Source organism: Polyodon spathula, chromosome 8 (assembly GCF_017654505.1).
Source record: "Polyodon spathula isolate WHYD16114869_AA chromosome 8, ASM1765450v1, whole genome shotgun sequence".
Lineage (NCBI taxonomy): Eukaryota > Metazoa > Chordata > Actinopteri > Acipenseriformes > Polyodontidae > Polyodon > Polyodon spathula.
Genome location: NC_054541.1, coordinates 21,922,044 through 21,944,619, shown reverse-complemented (window position 1 = coordinate 21,944,619; position 22,576 = coordinate 21,922,044). Strand labels below are relative to the sequence as shown.

Sequence of the window (22,576 nt, the reverse complement as noted above, 5' to 3'; positions counted from 1 at the left end):
TCTCATGTAAGTCAGGGTATAGCAAAACACACATGTCCTGTACATCTTGTCTGAAGATACATGATTAGTTTATATGTAGTACATACAAAGAGCACTAGATGCACTTAAGGTCAAAATCTTTCAAAGCCTGCCCATGTTGTTTATTCCTTGTAATAATATGGTAGTAGTAGACTAGATTTGGACAACTGAATTCCCCAATAAAGCTGCATATGCATACTATGTAGCCTTTTTAGGAAAAAGCAGACATAATAAAACTTCTGTTCCTGTTAAGTCACCACAACTGCTATTTCAGCTAACAACAAAGTCACAAAATAAAATCTTTAAATACAGGCTTTTTACATTACTAAACACTACTAAAAGCATTTATTCTGTGCCACATTGCATAACGTACATGCATTTAGTTTTATGGAAACCCCTTTACCATTAATTGAACCCTAACATTCCATTTAGATGATTTTAAATAGCTACCAAATACTGTAGCTGGCAGAGAAATAGCTGATAGTGAATCTTTGTTTGAAAATCGTAAACAGTTTTAACAGTGTGTTGCCCGAAGAGCCTTGCAAACAGAGAATTCCCACAGCAGCAGCAGAAACTAATTAACATGAGAAAAGAAAGAAAGTACAAATCAGCCTTTCAGAAGCTGATGATAATAACACAGAGCATGTGCAGGGAAAACATCCCCATTACAGTGTGTGCTATCATGTACAGTCTTTCCAGATTATGGATCATTCTGTGGTAACATTCATAGACAAAATGGGGGTGGCTTCAGAAAACAAACTGTACAATTACAATACCCCAGTTGACCTTGGACATATATTTTCAGGTTCTGGTCTGTTTCCTGGTGAGGGCCCTCCTCCTAAAGGGATCTGTGGACGGGATCAGTCACATGTTCACCCTTAAGTTCAATCAAATTCTGAGGACTTCTCTTGTGCACAGCCGCCTTCAACTCATACCAGAGATTTTCATTCAGATTTAGATTATGACTTTGACTAGGCCATTCCAGAACCTTGATTTTATTCTTATTTAACCATTCTGAAGTAGGTTTTGATGTGTGCTTTGGATCGTTGTTGTCTTGGAATGTCCAGTTGCACTTTAAACCAAGTTTTGTAGCGGATGGTTTCGGGTGATTGGCCAATATCTTTTGGCATGGAACCCATTTTACCATGTACTGGAAGTAAATATGCATTATAGGAAAAACAGCCCCATAGAAAGATATTACCACCTCCATGCTTGACAGTAGGTATGGTGTTCTTTTTATTTGTATGCCTCACCAGACTTTTTCCAAACATTCTACTATCAGTTTGACCAAATAGCTCAGTTTATGTTTCATCACTCCACAAAACCTTTGACCAGAACTTATATCCATCATTCAAATGCTGTTTTGCAAACTTTAAGCGATTCTCCTTGTGACATTTTCTTAAGAGTGGCTTTTTCCTTGGCCTGCAACCATTGAGACCTTCACCATGTAATATTTGACCTATGGTTGAAACCCCAATCCCACTTGAAGCCAATTTACGCTGAATGTCTTTGGCAGTAAATCTCGGATTGTTATTAACCTTCCTCACAATTCTTTTACTTGTTCTTGGTGAAAGAACCTTCTTTCTTCCAGACTGAGGGAGCATTGTGACAGTACCATGAATCTTCTTGATAATAGAAACAATAGTTGAAATTGGGATACTCAAATGCTTGGAAATCTTGTATCCTTCTCCAATATTATGACAATAAATAATTTTCTGCCTAAGGTCTTGAGACATATTGACTTATTGGTAATGACTGCAATCATCCTATGCCTATCTTTTTTATACTCTCTAAAATGTTCACCCACAGTCCAGCATTTTCTAGACTTTTCTAGAATTAGGTTCTTCATTATCATATTGAAATTTCTAGCACCTTGTAGACAATACTATCATAGCATCAAATGGGTATGAATACTTTTGAATTGGCATTTTTGGATTTTTGCAAAATTGCTGAAATAAATAATTGTAGACATCTATTTTTAAGTTTTTTTCCCCCTCATTCACAAAAGCAAAACTTTTGCTTAAAAGATTTTTCCTGAAATTCTTTGTTTTCGAGAAATTTCTAAAAGTTATACATTTCCATTGGGGATGTAAACTGTTGACTACAACTGTATATATGTATACACAAAAATAAACTAAAGTGAGAGTGATTGATCATTATAACCTTTGCTTCTTCATAGACATATGCGATGTACTATAGGCACCAGCACCACCTATTGCACAGTAGTGCATTGCAAGAAAAAGCTAAAGAAAACTTGTTTTGAAATGGCAGCTCACTTTATGGTGCATGCTCTTACTTCTGTAAAGATATTGTGGGCTTTTCTAGCTAGAGCTAAAGAACAGCTCTTGAAGTCACGTGAAAGCACACTGAAGTGTTACAGAACCCCATGCAGTTTTACAAGAAACCCGTTACTTTACCTGTACTGTATTGTGCTGTCCATATCTCAGTCTTTTTTATTTATTTATTTATTTATTATATTTTATTTTTTTTATTTATTTTTGTATTACATATAAAAAATATCCGATATTTTTTATATTGAAACCATTTGAGAAGACCCTAAACACGTGTTGTAAAACCCCTTTTCTGATTACCTCTATCAGTGATCCAACACATGCGTAACTAGACCCTACCATTTGCTTGGGAACACTCATCAGGAGAGAAACATGACAGTATCTCCACCTAATGCTGGTTCTCTGACTGAAATGAGTGGCATATTGTGGGAACAGAAAACCAGCATTGTTGCAGGAGGGAGCATGATCTGGATACAGTGTGGTCCTAAGAAGACTTTTTTCTTCTCCTGGCGAATGCTTCTAGTATATGTTGAGAAAATGTATTGCCCAGATGATGTATGACACTTGATGTGTGATCAAAAATAAAGTCGGCAATATGCTTAAAAATGTAATGCTGCGAAACGGACAACAAAGAGCACATCAAAGGTAAAGTAATGCATTTCTTGTTCCATAACATTTTAACATTGACTTAAAAAACAGTCTGAGCTACTGCAGTTAGAAACACTCAGGAGCATAACAAGCTAAGGGGGCAGTAAAAAAAAAAAAAAAAACACCTTTTAAATTAATTTTGAAGCACCTTTCTCCTAGATCACAAAGCTGAAACATTTGACTGCTCTTTCGGGTCTATGATAATTAACATGCTTTAATTTGTCTTTAACTAGGTGATGTACTTCAGCTCCCTGTTCCCTTACGTGGTTCTGGTCTGTTTCCTGGTGAGGGCCCTCCTCCTAAAGGGATCTTTAGACGGGATCAGTCACATGTTCACCCCTAAGGTACATGCGGTTTTATAAATCCTGATCAGGAGGATTATGTACCGTGACTCATAACATTTCCCACTATACATTAATCTGATCCATGGAATCAATGTAAAAATGCAGCATGGATTATACATTTTAATTGTCTAAATGTTTGCAAAATGTTCCATGTCAACTTGCTTATTTTTATTTTAAATACATTTTTAATGAAATATCTAATTAGTTTGGGCTGTGTATCATTACAACATGCAGATTGTATTTGTGTTGTAAGAAGCTCTTGTCTAGAAATGAGTGAGGAATGGGTGGGTGACAGAGAGGCAGGTTACCTGAAATTAAACTACATTAAAAGATGTGGCAGTGGATTTGATACAATCACCACACATCTTTCTTCTCATGAACATCATTTTGGATTTCTCATTTCCTGTTGTGGTTCTTCTGATTTGTATCTGACCTAAACATTGGTTTAACACACCATGCAAAATGCACTTGTCAAAGATTTTCTGGTACATGTTCGTGATTTTAAGATACTACTTCTCTTTTTTAAAATGATAACCTTAAGTGGCCAAATTGTTTCCTGTTTTGCAAAAGCAATCTTTTTCCTGGGTTATTTGAAACATAAACTTCTTACGTAATTTTGTCCTTTAGGAATAGTTAGAATGATACTGTGTGATTGATTCAATGTTGTGTGGAGTTAAATGAGAGTATATTTTTTATGTATTTCATATGGAAAGTGCTTCCAGAAGCATTCAGTCTTGCATCTGAATAGTACAGTACATAAGTCTGAAGACAGGAGAATTTAGGGACCTCATAAATGTCATAAACAAACAAGTGATAATACACAAAAGCAGATAAAAAATCCCTCATTCCTCTTTAGAATATTGCCTGCATCATCATGTCCTTCTTGTGTTTGAGTATGTCCATTGTAGTAGGGTGGTGATCTAACTGGAGAGGGTGCAGTATGTGATCATATGCTATCTAGGAGACAAGCTTTCCAGCTTGTCCTGGGCAATATTCCTTCTGCCTTTTTCTTTGGATGTCATAAAAAGAGGAGAAATTTAAAGACCTTCTTGCTTATGAAATGGATACCATGAAACCAGACCAGACCTCCATTAATCAGTGTTGTGTCTGTAGCTTTTGATCTTGGGAAGGGTTGTAGCTGTATAATGCTGTCTGCAGTACCATCTTGTGGTAAACAGCTAGAATTTCCTGTTTATTTCAGGCTATTCAGAATTGAAATAGTAGATTATACACTAGACTATAATGCATTAGTGCCAAGCTACATGAATATAAACCTTTAACTTAATCCTAACCTTAAAGTAATTATCAGATTGCAAAATTGACATTAATTCCCCCCTGCAGGATGATTAAAATTAAATTTTCTATACAAGAGGTGCTATTCAGGTGTTAATGTTCCTAGAGCATTTAGTTCTCATTAAATCAACAAACAGACATGCTTCTACCTAAGCCCAGAATTAATTACCACACTTAATGGAAACATGAATGTCATTTGACATTCAAACCTTTACTATCAATATGTTCTCCAAACAGCTTGAAATGATGCTTGAGCCCAAAGTGTGGCGTGAGGCAGCGACTCAAGTGTTCTTTGCTCTTGGCCTTGGATTTGGGGGAGTCATCGCCTTCTCCAGCTATAACAAGCGTGATAACAACTGCCACTTCGATGCCGTGCTGGTGTCCTTCATCAACTTCTTCACCTCGGTCTTGGCCACACTGGTGGTGTTCGCTGTTCTCGGTTTCAAGGCAAATATCATGAATGAAAAGTGTGTTGCTCTGTAAGTATGCACATACCTTGGCTTTAAGAGGGTATTTTCTTTTAACCTTTTTCACGTTTTTAAATGTTTTAATTTTTTTTTTTTAATTATTAATATTGTACATTCAAAGTTGTTGGCGCCTGGCGAACACTCCTGAATAAATGTTCAGAAATGTGTAGCCCAGTCGATCTATGACCCATACTGTATGATTAAACATTTTGAAATTGTTCACAAATATGACATTGTGCTATGGACAACATGGGACTTGGCAAAGGTGATGTAATGCCTTTATTGTAGACTTTGCAGGGTGCTCTGTAACACTAGCATCAAGCCATCTAAATCGACACGTTGTCAAGTTGCTGTTTGTATGGTTTGACATTTAGTACTGTACATCAACTTGTTCAAGTGTGACAAATCCAGGGGGCCTCCCGAGTGGTGCATCCAGTAAAAGCACTTCACATGGAGTGCCGGATATGCCCTATAGTCTGGGGATCGCAGGTTCAAGTCCAGGCTATGTCACAGCTGACCATGACCAGAAGTTCCTAGGGGGCAGTGCACAATTGGCTGAGCGCTGCCCGGGTAGGGATGGGCTTAGGTCTGTAGGGAAATCCACAACTCCCCACATATCAACAACCCCTGTGGCCAACAGGGTGCTGTGGTTCTGCAGTGGAGCCACCAGATCTGTGTTGCCCTCCAGCACTATAGGTCTGGTGGCCTCACTGTGGATCCACAGTGCGAAAAATGACAGATTGGCAGGAGCACATTTCAGAGGAGTCAGCAGGGGGGCTGTGAGCAGTGAGCCAAGGATACAGGTAATAATTGGGCACACTAAATTGGGGAGAAACCAGGGTAAAAAATTGGAGATGACTAAATTAAAAAAAAAAAAAAAAAAAAAAAAAGTGACAACCCTTTCTCATAACTTGAACAATTCATAGGAAGCTATTGGGATTTAAGGCCATTTATATGATAGCTGTTCAGCCAGAGGCCTTTCTAAAGTGATTGTTTATGTTACTGCTTCAAACTACTAGTGTAAAGCTTAATGTAAGAAAATAAGTCAGATAGTCAAACATGTATCTACTTGACTTAGTTCCTTAAGCTTTATATAATTGTTCATTTACTGTTGCTTTTTCTATGGCTTCCTAGTGAAGTCTCAATGAGATCAAGTCCAAAGACTGAAATCGGACTGCAGATTATTTTTACTGATTTGTTTTTCTTTATCTTGAAACACTTACAGAAACACTGATAAGATTATTGGCTTCCTGAACAGTGGCGTTCTCAGCCATGACCTCATTCCTCAGCACATGAACTTCTCCACTATCAATGCAGCGGACTACCATCTAATGACAGACATTTTCAAAGGAGTGAAGGAAACTGATTTTTCCTCTCTGAGGCTTGATCCATGTGATATCAAAGACGAATTGAACAAGGTTAGAAAAAGGGCGAGCTGAGGGGTTACCTTGTGGTATTATATTAGAGTCCGAACTTCTTAAGTGATAACAAAAAAGCATGACGCTTTAGCAGTTTCAGGTGCTGGAGGTAAATATTATTGTCTCTGGCCATTACACTATTTTGATTCAAAAACCTTTTCTGAACATTCCCTCATTCATGTCTAGACATCTAAGACTGAACCCACAGCACTGATCACATTAGAGGCACAAGAGATACTGAAATATAGCTAGGGTTAGGAATAGGTACTTCAAGTGGAAGTTCTATGGAAGAGAGCTACAGGGAGTTGACTACATGTGTTAAAGAGAAACATTAGTCTTTTGAAATGTAAAATAAAACATGTTTTCTTGTTGTTTCTGGTATGCAGGCTGTCCAAGGCACAGGCTTGGCTTTCATTGCCTTTACTGAAGCCATGACTCACTTCCCTGCTTCCCCATTCTGGTCAGTGATGTTCTTTCTGATGCTGGTGAATCTCGGCCTTGGGAGCATGTTTGGGACCATTGAAGGAATTATCACTCCCCTTGTAGATACCTTCAAAGTGCGCAAAGAGTTTCTAACAGGTTAGTACATGTGCAGCTGTAGGCAATCAGTACATTTCAATATAGTTTTGGATATCCACATTTAGCCTACTTCCCTGAATGTCTTACAAAAGACTCATCACTGTTGAGGTTTTGGCTATAGTGTTTTGCTGTTTTTGTTTTTGTTTTGTTTTTTTTTGTTTTTTTTTTAAATAAGGGCTTTTCCAGAAATAAAGATAACATACTACATGCAAGATTATTGTGTAGTATTACAGCTTTCTTTTAATAGACAGACATGAAGATGTATATTGATTCATTGGTTTAGGTAATGTTTACTTACTTAAGGTCATTCCTTATAAAGGCTGGCCATAGTAAAAGCGTAGCAAACATAAAAGCACAGTTAATGCATTGTAAAACGTAGGTAAGCATTGTGAAACCTAGAGAGATATGATAAAACATAAAAAAAAAAAAAAAAAAAAAAAACATTAAACAATGGTAAACCTACAAAATGACTGTGCAAATTGAATGTGATACACTTCTTAAGGGATGGCTCAACCTAAGCTGACAGGCCCATTCTACCTGCCAGTATATGTATAACAAAAAACAAAACAAAAAAATATATATAAATAAACAGAAAATTCATGAAAGCCCATGAAATAGCCCAGAGAAACCTTGTACTGACTCCAATGTCTTTATTGAATTACAAATTTATTTTATGTTAGATTAGGACCAATTTGAGCCCGAATTAGTGAAAAACACAGATTAGACGAAGTTTACTGTTCGGGAAATGTTCCCTGCGCTTATTGTTCAGTTTACTGTTCGCTGCACTATTAATTAAAAAGTTGAAAAATGCAATAATACAAATAAAATGTAATGTCCCAGCAATGGTCAAAATTAGGGGTGCACCGATAAAGATTTTCTTCGCTGATACCAATAGCCGATGGTTATCTACCCATATTGGCCGATACCGATAGGATACTGATAATAATAGATAGTGCAGGGAAACTATTGTAAACCACTAGAACAAAGCATAGGGCCTATATTTAAACTGTTTTATAATTATAAATGTAAAAAAAATGAATAAATGTTGTTTACTTGTTGTATTTATGACAATAACAAACAGGTATTGTTTACTTCTTTCATTTACTTCAGAAAATGAATACAAAGAATAACATACTATTGTATTGTGTGCTTGACAACAATTTATACATTAGTTTTACAACAGTCACACAAAAATAGCATTTTCTATTTGTACTTGTAAAAACACTCAACATATTATTATATAGATTATATATATACTATATTATATATATATTATATACTATCTATTGTGAATTAACTGTGAGGAACATTTACACTTATAAATATCGGTAAACGAAATTTGATAACATTATGTGACGAATTTTTACCGTCTCGTTGAATTGAACAAGTTTAGTAATCATTGTTTTCATAATATATAATGTATTAGAAAAGTTTTACAAATTGGTTTTATAAAATAGATGATTATTCTTTCGCTGTCATTATACAGTTCGAAGTTTTATGACGGGGGCGTTGGTTAAGTCCCAACTTGAATTGTTACTTATACCACCTCGGCGTCATAGTAATCAAGTTTTCTTCTTTTTTTTCTTTTAGGTCGGATGTCATATAAATACTACATTTCCAGTTACAAAATTAAGTCAAACTTGAATTTGTTACTTAACAAAAGACAGCACAGTAATCAATTCCTGCTTCAAAGTAACCCGGGCCCGTTATTGCATTTTGAAGTCATTTGATAAAGAAGAAGAAGAGACGAGAACGATCGAACAAGTATATTTGAAGATAGAAGAAGAAGAAGAAGAAGAAGAAGAAGAAGAAGAAGAAGAAGAAGAAGAAGAAGAAGAAGAAGAAAGATCCAGCAGTCTGTACTAACTAAGAGGACCTGTTTTGCTGTTCAGATGCAGAGAGAGTGTTGCGCAGCATGGGCAGGATAACACTACAGAGCCTTAAATTGAATGTAGTATCTCTTTTGAGCCAGATTTACTGCAGGTTTGCACATTACACAGAACTGGGAAAATGACTGTCTCTGTGTTCTTGTGTCATTAGTATAGTAAGTACATCTGAGCAATCTTTAAATTCTATGCTGGAAGAAATTCAAGCATGAATATCAGTCAACATTATCTGCTAAAATAACGAAAACCTTACTGTTTTTTTCCTTATATCGGTAGGCTGTGCTGATAGGCTACCAATTATCGGTGCACCCCAAGTCAAAATATATACTGTACATAATCAGCGTTATTCAGAGACAGAGAGAGACGGTTTAAAAAAGTCACTGATCTTGCTTTAAGTCTTTAATTGTCGTAACTGCTCTTCATATTCAGACTGCCAGGCTAAGAGTCTTAAGTCTGATCTCTGCAGGCTTGTCGCTGGTTTCAGTAACTACAATTCAGTACTGTCTGTTGGCTTGCACTATACTGTACTCAATATATTTGAAATGATGACTGTCCACTTCTGCACAGATATACTGATTTCCACACAAATGGATTTCCACATGAATTTTCAAAACACAAATTATTGAAACACAGATTAATGGGGGTTTACTGTGTATCATACCGTAATAGAGATATGTATAGTTTGTATTGTGATATTAGTGTATTTTTAAAAGCCTATTCAACTCAACTGAAAGTACACCCTTATTTTCCCTTGAGGTTGTTTTTCTTGAACCTGTGTTATTATGCTATGCATGTTACATCCATTGCATCTTGCTTTCCCTGGTTGTGTATCAGATTTGAAGGAGTTTTTTTTTTTTTTTCATTTCAGTTGGCTGCTGTCTCCTGGCTTTTAGTATTGGCCTCATCTTTGTGCAGCGGTCTGGCAATTACTTTGTGGCCATGTTTGACGATTATTCAGCCACCCTGCCACTTCTAATTGTGGTCAATCTGGAGAATATTGCTGTTGCTTGGGTCTATGGAACAGACAAGTACGTGCAGTATAGTTATTTATTTATTAATGTGACACGTTTAAATGACCTGTATACATTTACAGTGCATGCCAGTGTAGTGCCCTGGCATGTAAAAGTGAATGAACTATATCAGAGTTGTAAGTAGGCGGTGTCCCTAAGGTTTTAAAAGCCGTTTCCCTACGCTTTATTAGCTACAGTGCTGTTTTCACTGCTCCCCTTTTTTTGCTTTTCAGTTATAACATTTTTTCTTCACTGATGGCACAACACAATAGATAATCTCTCTCATCCATATTGTTCTTAAGACTAAAATCTTAAGACCAACATAAAGGCATTCATACCAGACCCTTAGGGCCTCAATTACGAAAGGGCACTAAATTTGGAGTGCAGATATAGTAGTGAGCCTAACGTGCATGATAAATCTAAATTTACTGCCCCATTTATTAACGGAGAACACATTAATTTACGCACACAGTATTTGGCTAATGTACATACCATAATGTGCACACTACATGTATTGTGAGCGATAATTTAATGTACATGATAATGTCAGAGACCACCGTGATATCAAAAGCCCCAGCGGTCCAGGCGTATCTTTTGGTCAGTAGCTTATTGTGAGGTGGAGCTGGCTTACACTGAGCAAAAATGAGTGATCAACAGACACAGCCCTCAGCAGGGGACACACAGAGGCAACGTAAAGTGAAACTGCACTGCTTACCTTTTAATTTTAACATGTATTCCTTGTCTGATGTAAATCCATTGATGCATACGGCCCACCCATTAGTTTCTAAAATTGCATTGTACTGTATCATTTTGGAATTCTTCTTTAAAACAACCCGTCTCTTTAATATAACATGCATATTCAACATTTGTAATCATCATTATATGAGTGACATCCACAAAGTGAAGGCTTGTTTAAACTATTTTACTTTGTGTAAATTTTAAATCTGTAGCAAAAAAGTAGTTGGAGATGTCACAAAAGCAAAAGGTGGAGGCAGAAGACAGAAAATTCCAAAATCGTAAAACAGATGATTGTTTATTCAATTCATAATTTTGACAGCAAGGCAATATGTCTGATTTGAAGTGCAATGGTTGCAGTTATGAAAAATTATAACATACAATGTCGCTATAACATGCTGCACAAACCAACATATTTTGAGTTTACTGGAAATGAAAGAAGCTGTGGAATTGTGACGGGGTGCCCTGCCCAACTGCCCACACGGGGGACATATTATTTTGAGTTTAGCACACCTGCCCCCTGCCACTGCCAAAATGCCCCCTGGACTATATATATTCTATATTTATATATATATCTCCTAATATGATATATATTATATCTATGTTATTTACCATGCCCCTATCTAGCTCTCCTCTGGATGATATATGATCTGCCTGTGGTCGTACGTGCATTCTTGTTCCTATATATATATATTACACACACACACACACACACACACACACACACACACACACACACACACACACACACACATACAGTGCCTATAGGAAGTATTCACCCCCCTTGGATGTTTTACAGTTTGTTGTGTTACAACTTGAACTCTTGATGCATTTAAATTGTATTTTTTTTTTCCTTTGATTTATACAATACTTTCAATGTGTGATAAAACAAATCAATTAAAAATAAAAACCTGAAAAGGTGAGTATTCACCCCCTTTGCTATGACACTCCTAAATAAGCTCAAGTGTAACCAATTGCCTTCAGAATTCATACAGTAAGTCAAATGGAGTCCGTCTGTGTGCAATTAAAGTAGTTCACATGATTTCAGATTAAATACACCTGTCTATTTAAGGTCCCACAGTTAGGTAGTGCATTCAAAGCAAAGATACTACCATGAAGACCAAGGAGCTTTCAAAACAACTCCGGGATAAAGTTCTGGAAAGGCACAGATCAGGGGAGGGGTATAAAAATATTTCAAAGGCATTGAATATCCATTGCAACACAGTGAAGTCGATCATTAAGAAGTGGAAGGTATACGACACCACCCAGAATCTGCTTAGAGCAGGCCGTCCTCCCAATCTGAGCAGCCAGGTAATAAGGGCATTGGTCAGAGAAGCCACCAAGAGGACCAAGAGCCACCCAGTGACAACTCTGAAAGACCTACAGCGTTCCATGGCTGAGATGGGAGAAACTGTCCATGTGTCAACAATAGCTGAGGTATTCCACAAATCTGGCCTGCATGGAAAGTGGCAAGAAGGAAGCCATTTCTGAAAAAAAGCCCATGTAAAATCCTGTTTGTTTATGTTTGGGAGATTGCGTTCACGTAAGAATGAATGTATTTTAATTGATCTCTGTAAGAATGTGTGCTTGAATACAAATCCATGTGCGTGTGTTGTGTTATAGTAAGTGTCTGTTTATTGTTTAATTGTTCACATGCGGTTGGGACAGTCTGGGTAATTGTGTAATTATAGTTCATTGTGAATCTAAAGGGAATGGGTGCACTGTGTGCGAGTTGAGAGTTGGAAGTCGTTTGTTGAGAGAGAGAGAGAGAGAGAGAGAGAGAGAGAGAGAGAGAGAGAGAACAGTAAAAGGAAGAGTAAATAGCAATAGTTATTTATGCTGGTTCAGACCACTGTGATACTTGTTATTGTGTTTTGTTTCTTTGTTTTGTTTATTTTGGCCATTGCACCGTTTCTTTTGTGTTTTATTTAAAAGTATGTTTTCTTTTGTATAAATAAACATGAGCCCAGCAGCTCACATTACACCCTGCAATCACTGCATCCTGAGTGTTTACTTCCTGATCTGACCACACCCACATCAGCTGTCCGTGACATATGGTGTTAGAGGTGGGATAAACAATGCTTCCACGAGTCAGACCAAGAACAGTACTGTGGGTACACTTTTTTTCTGGATTTTTTTTTGAGAATAGAGGGGGGGGTCAGTATATGGAGAGGTAGTATGCGTATTAGCATGAGTTGAAGGAAGGAGGGGCTATATGGTGCCTCACCTGCCTGGAGTGTGGGCACCTACCAGATGTGTACCCCTACGAAGACCCCCTTTTTGTGCAGGTCTTCGACTGGGGTGAGGTGGAGACCGCGGAGGAGTGGATCCTCCTGAAGGTTGGCACCCGACTACCACACCAGGAGGTGGAATGGGCTCCCTGAAGTGACTAAGTGAGGCTCCTGGCCCGAAGAAAAAGAAGGGGAGGAGTGGTCGACCCCCGGAAGAAGGGGAAAAAAGCCAGCACAAGCTCCAGCGTCTGTGACGGAGGAGCTCCAGTGTCCAGCACCTGGGAGGGAGGACACAGAGCATCCAACATGCACGAGGGGGAAGCAAGACCTCCAGAGGCAGTAAGCACGTCCATGCCAAGGCCCAGAGGAGAGCCGCACAAGTCCCCAGACTGAAGGAGAGTTGCACCAATCCCCTGCAACCAAGGTAGAGCTGACAAGTCTCCATTAACCGAGGGAGAGTGTCACCAGTCTCCCGAGACAGAAGGAGACTACCTCTTGCTCAAGCCTCCACCGCTAGACAGAAACCATTTGTTGCTCTCGCCTGCACCGCCTACGGCTGCCAAGCCTGCAGAGCCTAGGGCTGCCAAGCCTGCAACATCTGGGGAGGATTGCTCGATGTCTGTGGACTGAAAGGACCCCATAATCATGAAAAACTATGGCTTTGAGGGCCATTCCAGTCTCAGTCTTTGTTCCATTCAGGTTGTTAATTGACATTTTATAATAAGTTGCATGATACCCGCAAACAATCGCCTGTCAAAATCAACCTGCCCATTGTTCTAAACTTTAGGAACTGAATTTACAACTTTACCAGCCTAAATTAATTTGTATCACAACTGTTGTTGTTAAAAGCTCGGTTCTTTCCTTTTACAGGTTTTTCGAGGATCTCAAAGACATGCTTGGATTCTCACCATACCGATTCTACTACTACATGTGGAAGTATGTGTCTCCTCTGGTTTTACTTGCGTTGTTGGCTGCCAGTATAATCCAGATGGGAATTAATCCTCCTACTTATAGTGCTTGGATTGGAGAGTTGGTGAGTACTTAACAATTTGCACTTAAAATTGTTTTCTTTTTTTAAAAGTCTAGAGACTCTTTTGACTTTTGTTTTTAATATGCAGCATGTTCAAATCAACCGACCACAAAATACTGTGTGTGTTTTTTTTTAAATCCATCAGCAATGAAGCAGTGTTGCTTCCTATCCAATTGTCATGTTTGCTCATCCATGGAGTGCATTATTATGGTCCTCTGCAGTTCCTGTTTCAAATGTATTTGCTCTCTTATTCTAATGCCTGCTGGCACAGGGACACCACCAACTGGCCTACTTACTGCATTGACAGCATCAGTGTTGAGATTTTAATAATATGTTGCTGAACATTTGTCTTCCAATAAAATCGTATTTGTTCTTTAATTCTAGGCTGTTGAAAAAACACTGAGCTACCCACCATGGGGTCTGGCTATGTGTGTGACCTTGGTGGTCTTTGCAATCCTGCCAGTCCCTGCTGTTTTCATCCTCCGTTACTTCAACCTGATCAAGGAAGACTTCAGCAGCTTCTCAGCTATGTCCTACAAGAAAGGGAGAATCATACAGGAGAATTCCAGCCCTGAAGACGATGACACCAGTCTCATAGAGGGCATGACTCCAAGTGATGTACCTTCCCCAATGCCTGGCAAAAGCATCTACCGAAAGCAGAGTAGCTCCCCAGCTACGGACACGGACACTGCCCCGAATGGCCGTTATGGAATCGGATATCTGATGGCTGACGTGCCAGACATGCCAGAATCTGACTTGTAGTCCCAGATATTGGTTCTGTGGCATATTTTAATGTATATACAGTATGCATACACTTAGAGTCCGTATATATTAACTGTATATCTTGTAGATAAACTTTAGCCCTTGTTATGTACCGTATGTATGCTCATTTCCTACCCTCCCTCCAAAAAAAGAAAGAAAAAAGAATTACTAGTTTTGCTATAGACTGGCTGTATATTAGTTTTGCAGCAATATTGCCAGCTCTTGCTCTGAAAATTAAAACTAAAAATACACAAAAATATTTTGGTTCACAGTAGGTCGCACAAGGATTTTGTCAAGAACTGAACAAATATATTCAAAGATATTTTTGTGGATTAGCAATACAGTACAATACAACAGAACAAGCAGGTATTCAAAGCTGATCATTCTCTAAAAACCTGTGCCTAACAATTTCTGACAGTTATTGTTTATAGAATACTATGTGGGTTAGTATATTTATATTGTATTCTGTAAATATATATATATATATATATATATATATATATATATATATATATATATATATATATAATATATATATATATATATTATATATTCTATTATCTGAAATCTATAAAAAAAAGTTTTTGAGCTCTGGCTGAGATTTTGAACAGTTGTTCTTTTTTGTTACAACATATGTGTTGTCACAGTAAGGCATTGTCAATCCTGTAAAAAAAAAGTTTGCATTACGCTTAAAAGTGCTACATGTCTATTTTTTTCAAATGAAATTAAATACGAATTCATGACCAAACCTGTTCTCCTCCCTTGATCTCTTTTAGGTACTTACACTATTTTCAGGTGTATAGACTATTTTTCCAAAGTAAATTAAGAAAAATGTATACACCTTCAACTATTGAGCTACATACATATATCATATGGTCCAACAAAAGGGGGTGCAGGGAATAGGGGTTACACCAACATCAACTTCACGGAGCGTGAGCTGGGGGTAGGGATAGGGCAGAAGAAGCAGAAGGGAGTGGTAAGTAGGACAGAGTGCTGGCTAGAAAGGAACGGACCTAGGATAGAAGAGCAGGCGAGGCCCACTCTAGTAGCAGACCAGCGAAGCTGGACATGGAAGCTAGGATAGAAGGTGGTCACTGATTGAGGGCGGCGATGCCGACACAACCCAGGGGCGAAGGACCCAGCAACCGAAGACAGTATACAGAAAGTGGTCACTGACTGAGGGCGGCGATGCCGACACAAGCCCAGGGGCGAAGGACCCAGCAACCGAAGACAGGATACAGAAAGTGGTCACTGACTGAGGGCGGCGATGCCAACACGACCCAGGGCCGAAGGACCCAGCAACTGAAAACACATATGAGGGTTATAACTCGGGGAGCCGCCCCTCAGAGGAAGACGGTCCCGCAAGACCGGGACATGAAAGGAGATAGAGAGGGAGAGGTACCCAGCATCTGAGACTTCTGTAAAGGGGCACTCATTAGACCCCCAGTTGTCCGAGACTTCACGCTGCCTGGGACCTGAGATAAGAACAAGGCATAGAGGTTAGTATGGGACTCGAGCATGAGTAGCCATGTCCCGAACTGAACCTTGAGTGAGGCAAGATAAACGCAGGAGCTGGGAAAGAACAGAGTGTGGCGGGGGGCCCACTCTGACTCATATGGTGAGAACCCCCCTGAAGGTCAAGGGAGGCTGAAGCCTGCCCTGAGGTCAGGAAAGTGAGATCACTTGCCCCCCCAAAAGGATGAACCCCTCGCTCCTCACCAAAAGACCACACATGCCAGCACATAACAAACAAAAGACTAGAAGGACAAACGGGACAAACAGGAGGATGATTAGTAATTTAGTGGGATATGACTGTGTATACCTGCTGCTCAATGAAGAGGAAAAAACCTCTTGAGGCTGATTAGTGGAAAACCTCTAGTGGCCCCGGAAGACAGGTAGCCCCCACTCTGGGCATGCTAGCATTTTTAAAAGGAGCAGCAACTATATCAGGGAAGGATGAATGAATGTAGGAATCCACTGCAAAGGAGGACCAGCTCCCCCACATTCTTGATCAGGCTGGGGGGAAGGGGGAGGGGTTGTTGAGAGTTGAGAAGGGAGGCGTGCTCTGGAGGCGAGGGTGGAGAGGAGGGAGGCCTGCTCAGAGGCGAGGGTGGAGAGGAGGGAGGTCTGCTCGGAGGCAAGGGTGGCGTCGAGGAATGAGGCCTGCTCGGAGGCAGGGGTGGAGATGAGGGAGCCGTGTGAGGAGGTGAGGAGGGAGGCCTGCTCTGGAGGCGAGGGTGGAGAAGAGGGAGGTCTGCTCAAAGGCGAGGCGAGTGATGATAGGAGTGAGAGGAATCAATGAACAGATGTTCCTCTGTGGAGATAGTGGAGGGGGGGGGATAGTGGACTTGATACTTGACAGGATGAGTGGACCGACTGCGCTGAATTGATCCGTGCTGAGTGTATGCATTAACAGAGTGAGGAGGTGAGGAGGGAGGCCGCTCCCACTGGATTCTCCTCCAGAAGAGAGCGTTCCGAGGTCCGCTCAAAGGCGAAGAGAGTGATGAAGGAGTAGCGGAGGACCTTGTCTACCAGACGGAGGGGGGGGGGGGGGGGGTTCCTGCTGTGGAGATACCTTGAAAAGGGAGATAGGGTACTTGATACTTGACGGGTGAGTGGACCGACTGCGCTGATTTGATCTGTATCGAGGTATGCAGCCAAGTGATGGAGTAAGCATGGAAGGTGGCCGAGATGCAGCTGATCTCCATGGGTAAATCATTGTAGGGGGAGAAGCTTTTCTGAAGAGTGGAAATTAGCAAAAGGAGAATATATGTTGATATAGATAGACAGGAAGGTAAGGCAGGGGGAAAGCTCTTAAGAATCCCACAGAGGGTCAGGCGGAATGCTGATATGTCGAGACTGGAGGGAGTTGAAGAGAATCCCTAGCACAGACCATGAGAGCCAGGTTTTGATTGAAGGGCTATGATTATTCTAATTTGGACGCATAGGATTGAAGACACTGAACAGGCTGTAGAACAGGAGCTCTTGAACAAGGTGGAAGGCTGCAGACATGTAATGCCCAGCAGATTGAAGAAGGTTACTGAGAGTAAGATTCAGTCAAATACCATCTGGAGAAGCTGAGGATTCTGGATGGGGGTTGTGGAAGCAAATGGGACCAACTGACTGAACTTGGATACCAAAAGTAGAGGCAGAAGGAAAGCTGGAACTGAGGGCCGAGATGGCAGCTGGACTGAACGAACATGAATCGGCTACTAGGGAAGCACGGCGCCTTTGCGTCCCATATTCTAGAAATGAGGGCAGAGATGAGATGTCGCTTTTCTATGTGTTAGTTAATACAGGATCGATCAGCAGTTTGCTACTATCATGTATGCTTGAAATGGAAAAGGTAAACTCACATTCAGAGATTTGGGTTTCGCAACGGCAGTTATTCTCTTAACAGTGGAAATCCTTAGCTCATAATCAAGACAGATTTCCAGTCTCGTACCACGTCTCAAACCAAGTATTAATGCTGTAACATTTGGGAGGATGAGTAGTGATATGAATAGGATTGCTGAGGAAGTGCCCCGTATTTTGAGTAGATGGGGATTAGCATTAACCTTGATTGTGGGAATGCTGCCACGATTTGCGTATTGGAGGGAGGCTGGAGCATTGTAGGCTCTGGAGAAGTGCAGCTGCAGATTTAAACAGTAAACTAGAGCAACTTTTGCAGCTGCAATAGTGAGCAAATAAGATTGAAAAGGGAACTCTACAAAAATAAACAATTTCCAGGCTGGGCAGTGCCTTCAGGATTCAAAACATTCAACAGTCACAAACACCAGTCTAGTCGTATCTCTTTTATAGAGTGCTGATGGTAACCATTTCACACATCCTTTTATGTCAGAGGCAGGGGTCTGATTGAAGAATTCAGTTAATCATCTAATCAACTGTCAAACCCAGGACATTGACTGAACAGAAAATAAACCCAGGCAGTTTTTGGAAAGTAACCCCATCCCTGCCAATTTAAGGAGCAGCGCCAGATGAGGCAGAGATTTGCAATGCCTTCGTGATTGAAAACCTGATGCAGGAGGCTGGACGTTATTGATAGATGGTAGATTTTGTCTGCAGTTCCAAAAAAATACTGAGTTTTTGCTATAAAAAAACAAAAATAAAGTGCACAAGGGCAAAAAAAAAAGGTTCATGCTGATGGTTGCTAAAATAGGGTGATCAGGACGGGGGGTGATCTGCTAATCCGCATAGTGACTGCTTAACAGGTTGTATAGGAAATAGCAGTGTCATGACCAGCGACCACACTGGCAATAACGCTAACCCAGGTAGATTTAATGAAAATTGAAGAGGTCTGCAGACTGAATTGCAAAGTCCGCACTTTGAACCAGGGATATGGCATTTGAATTTTGTCCGTCTCCAAACTTCCGTAACTGCAAAAGCTATTGCTATCCCGAATTTGATTGTAGCATTGATTCGTCATTTCCACAATTACGGGAAAAAGTTCGACAAGCAGTAACGTCCTGAGGGAGTGGAGATCTGCTGTAGTGAGGAGCAATTAACAGTAGAGGGCGGGATCTGCTGAACAGAGCAGAGGTCTGAGGAAGAAAACAATGGAGTGCTGTCAGTAGTGTGCAGAGGCCCAGCTGTGAGAGATCTGCTGAAGCAGAGATCTGCAATAGAGAATAGAGGACTACCATTGGTAGAGTGTGTTGGTCTGCTGCAGAGAGTAGGGATCTGCTGAATGCAGTAGATATTGGTCTTTCAGTGTTAAGGCAGGTTTAGATGGAGCCAGAGATGGGGCTTCTTTTGGGATTGCAGAGATCTGAGACCGCTGCAGAACCAGAGAGGATGAAGAATGTGTTTCTCCGAGGCGTCTGCAAAACCTATTGATTGGTCGGGAGCATTTTATTGTCTATTGGGGGTAGAAGGACTGTGGCAGGCTGGTGAGTGGATAGAGGCCCAGAGACAGTCTGCAGTTCAAAAAAATAACTATTTTATTATAAACACAAAAATGAAAGGGCACAAGGGCCAAAACAAAGCAATTTAAACACAAATAAAGCAAAAACAAACTCACAAAAATAAAGGTTTCCAGGCTGGGCAATGCCTTCACTGGATTCAAAACATTCAAAAATCACAAACACCAAAACACCAACCTGCATCCTTTTGAACAATATGGCTGGGCGCTGCTTCAAGATCTTTAATTATGTCTAATCATCTAATCATCTAATTAACCCCAGCCAATTACTCTAATCAACATAATCAACCCAGGCACCTAGGCATAAATTAACCCCATTTCCTGCCAATGAAAAAGGGCAGAGCAGCAGACCTGCTATAAAGCTTTAATCTGCCAGGCAGAGCTTTGCTCTGCCACAAGGACATTGACTGGAACGTTGATAAATCGTAGGACATGGTTCCATGACTGACTAGCGGCTCGCATTGATGAAATGATGACTTTGATGAAGCTGGTCGGATTGCAGGAGCAGCACCAGATGAGGAAACACGAATCTGGGAACAGGAATAAGTCACAGGAATGGATGCATGATGCAGGGAAGCAGGACGTTACTATGATGGTAGATACTGAGCATCTCAAAAACAGCTGAGTATGGTTGCTTCATGACCAGGTCCTTGAAGAGGGGAAGAGTTGAAATTGGAGAACGTCAGTTGCTAAAAAAGGTTGAGGAGGAGGGGGACTCCTGCGAATCCCTCGGAGTGACAACAAACTGCAGGAATGTATAGAAAAGCTGGAGCATGCAAGCTTCACAGTGATAGCAAACCAGCTTAGAGACTGTATAAATTTCTGGCTATTGTACATGTGTAGTAGCCTTATTACATTTTGCATCCCATTCAAGTTCTTCTTTGAGGATTGTCAACAGTGTAGGGCAGTGAGGTAATCCAGGACAGGTCCCCTTCTCCCCAATTTTACCTAGCTGTGACAGTACAATTGATTGAACTGGATTTGTGGCGAATGTTGTCAGTTCATTTTTGGAGGAGGTCTGTGTTTCCTTTCTGCGTACTTTCTTTTTGTGACTGCTTTTTTAATGCTCTGTAAAGTGCTTTTTTCGCTGAATAACATTTTGTTAATTATTAAATTAACCATGATGAATTAACCATTGGCTTGAGTGAAGCGGGGTAGAATATATTTGGTTATTGTGATTAAAATCCTTGTCGGTGTAGAACAACATTTGCGTATTCTTTTAGATTTTAATATCTTCGTTACATGTTTTAAGACAGTTAGTCATGTATATAAATACGTTTACACAGTATTTAGATGTCAAAATTCAACGAGTTGAACGAGCCCTCGCACGTTGTAAAAGCGCAGCAGCAGCAAGCCAGAAAATTGCAGTACTGAGGCACGGAGCTCGCAGTGCAGATGAAGCTGCCTGGTCACCATGGCAAATTACTACTCCCCGCAGTCAGGCAATGAGGGTGTTGCCGTGGTAGCCACGGACTGAGAGGCGCCGGTGGAAAAGTTGCAGAACAGCAGAGTTGTTGGAGCATGTTGTGACCAGTCGAAACCACAAGCCGCCACATGTTGAAATGGAGTATGAAACTAACTGGATAGGTCTTTAAAACGTTGAATGTAGCTAATAGAAATCCAGGGCAGGATCTTATGGAGAAACTATAATTTGTGCTGGCTCTGGGAGCAGTGGAGGGGCACTTGATTGCAAGCGAATAGTAAAGGAATGTTCAGTTGACAGATCTTTGTGGTGGATTAAAAAGAGGAATTATGGCAAGGCAAACGCTGACGACGGGAGTGTCGATGTCTTGTTGAAGGAGCTTTAGAGATTTTAGTGGAGGGCCAGTCTGTCTAATAAAGATGCAGACGAGTTGAGAAATGAAGCTGTGGTTTTGATGCCGCTGTTGCTGGGCTGGAGGCTGGAAAGAGCAGGAAAGATTAACGCTGGAGCTCCTGTAGCCGAATGGAGAAGCTGAATGATGAGAAGCAGCACAGGAGCAGGTAGGAAAATATTTGATAATATCTTGGTAGCGCTGTGCAGAGAATTGACCTCCAGTGAAAGGCAATGAAGTGTAGATTAGCGGTGAAGCATGAAAAGACGGCATCTGAGATTTTGCTACAAAAATGAAACACTAGACAGCGAAGGTGAAAGTGATCAGGTCTTAAATAGAAAATAGGTACTAATTTACAGGAAATTGGAAGCTCCCTTCTGCACATTCCCTGAACTACGCCGTTAACATTTAATTCCACTTATAAGATATCAATCATAGGTTTTAATTGTAATTACTTCATTGTGTTTCACTGATATAGATGCAGTACACCAATCAATATTCATAAATATTGATACACAGCATTATATTTGAAAATATTGCATTGAAAGTAGTGGACAAGACAACATTAAAAGGTTGCATAGTCTGAGGCTCAGCGCCACAATCACAGGTGATTGAGCAGGTGGTACAGCCCCACTTCCTCATTGCTTCCTTCGAGCGTCCGACTCCAGTGCGTAGAAGGTTGAGACATCACTACTTTTGCCATGGTTCATCAGCCCCTGGTGGTAAGGTCTCGGCTGCTGGTATATCCATTTTGTCAGTGTCAGATTTGGTCTCTAGCCTCTCTAAGCACAGACCTTTTGCATGTCAATGATTTTATTTGCGTCACAAATGAATTTGGACCTCAGGTTGTTCTGGCATACTTAATCACACATCCACAATCCAACATAAATTCACACTACTTTTGCTAATTCTAAAAAAAAATGTTTAATGTTATTCCCCTTCCCTAGAACGATGGGTCTGCTGCAGTGGATCTATCCAGGTGTTATCGATGCAAGTTGTTTATTGTAAAAGATGCAGCAGGTGGCCCTAAAGCTGCATTAACTTAGCCTGTTATTTTTATTTTTTTATTTTTTTTTTGTTACTGTACTTATTGCTGGAATCATTATTCAGTGTTCTTTATTCCAAAGAG

General features: G+C 40.3%; 1 protein-coding gene across 2 annotated transcripts in view; it reads left to right on the top strand.

Moving 5' to 3' along the window:
- The window catches only part of LOC121319599 (sodium-dependent neutral amino acid transporter B(0)AT2-like), a 38,531-nt gene extending 23,380 nt beyond the window's left edge, over positions 1–15,151 (top strand). For both annotated transcript variants that reach the window (XM_041257196.1, XM_041257197.1), the window contains exons 6-12: positions 3,191–3,301; positions 4,832–5,073; positions 6,287–6,479; positions 6,866–7,058; positions 9,813–9,972; positions 13,791–13,953; positions 14,335–15,151. In XM_041257196.1, the coding sequence (XP_041113130.1) occupies positions 3,191–3,301; positions 4,832–5,073; positions 6,287–6,479; positions 6,866–7,058; positions 9,813–9,972; positions 13,791–13,953; positions 14,335–14,712 (1,440 nt within the window). In that variant the 3' untranslated portion in view covers positions 14,713–15,151. The remainder of the gene's footprint in view (positions 1–3,190; positions 3,302–4,831; positions 5,074–6,286; positions 6,480–6,865; positions 7,059–9,812; positions 9,973–13,790; positions 13,954–14,334) is intronic.
- The last annotated feature ends 7,425 nt before the right edge of the window (positions 15,152–22,576 follow it).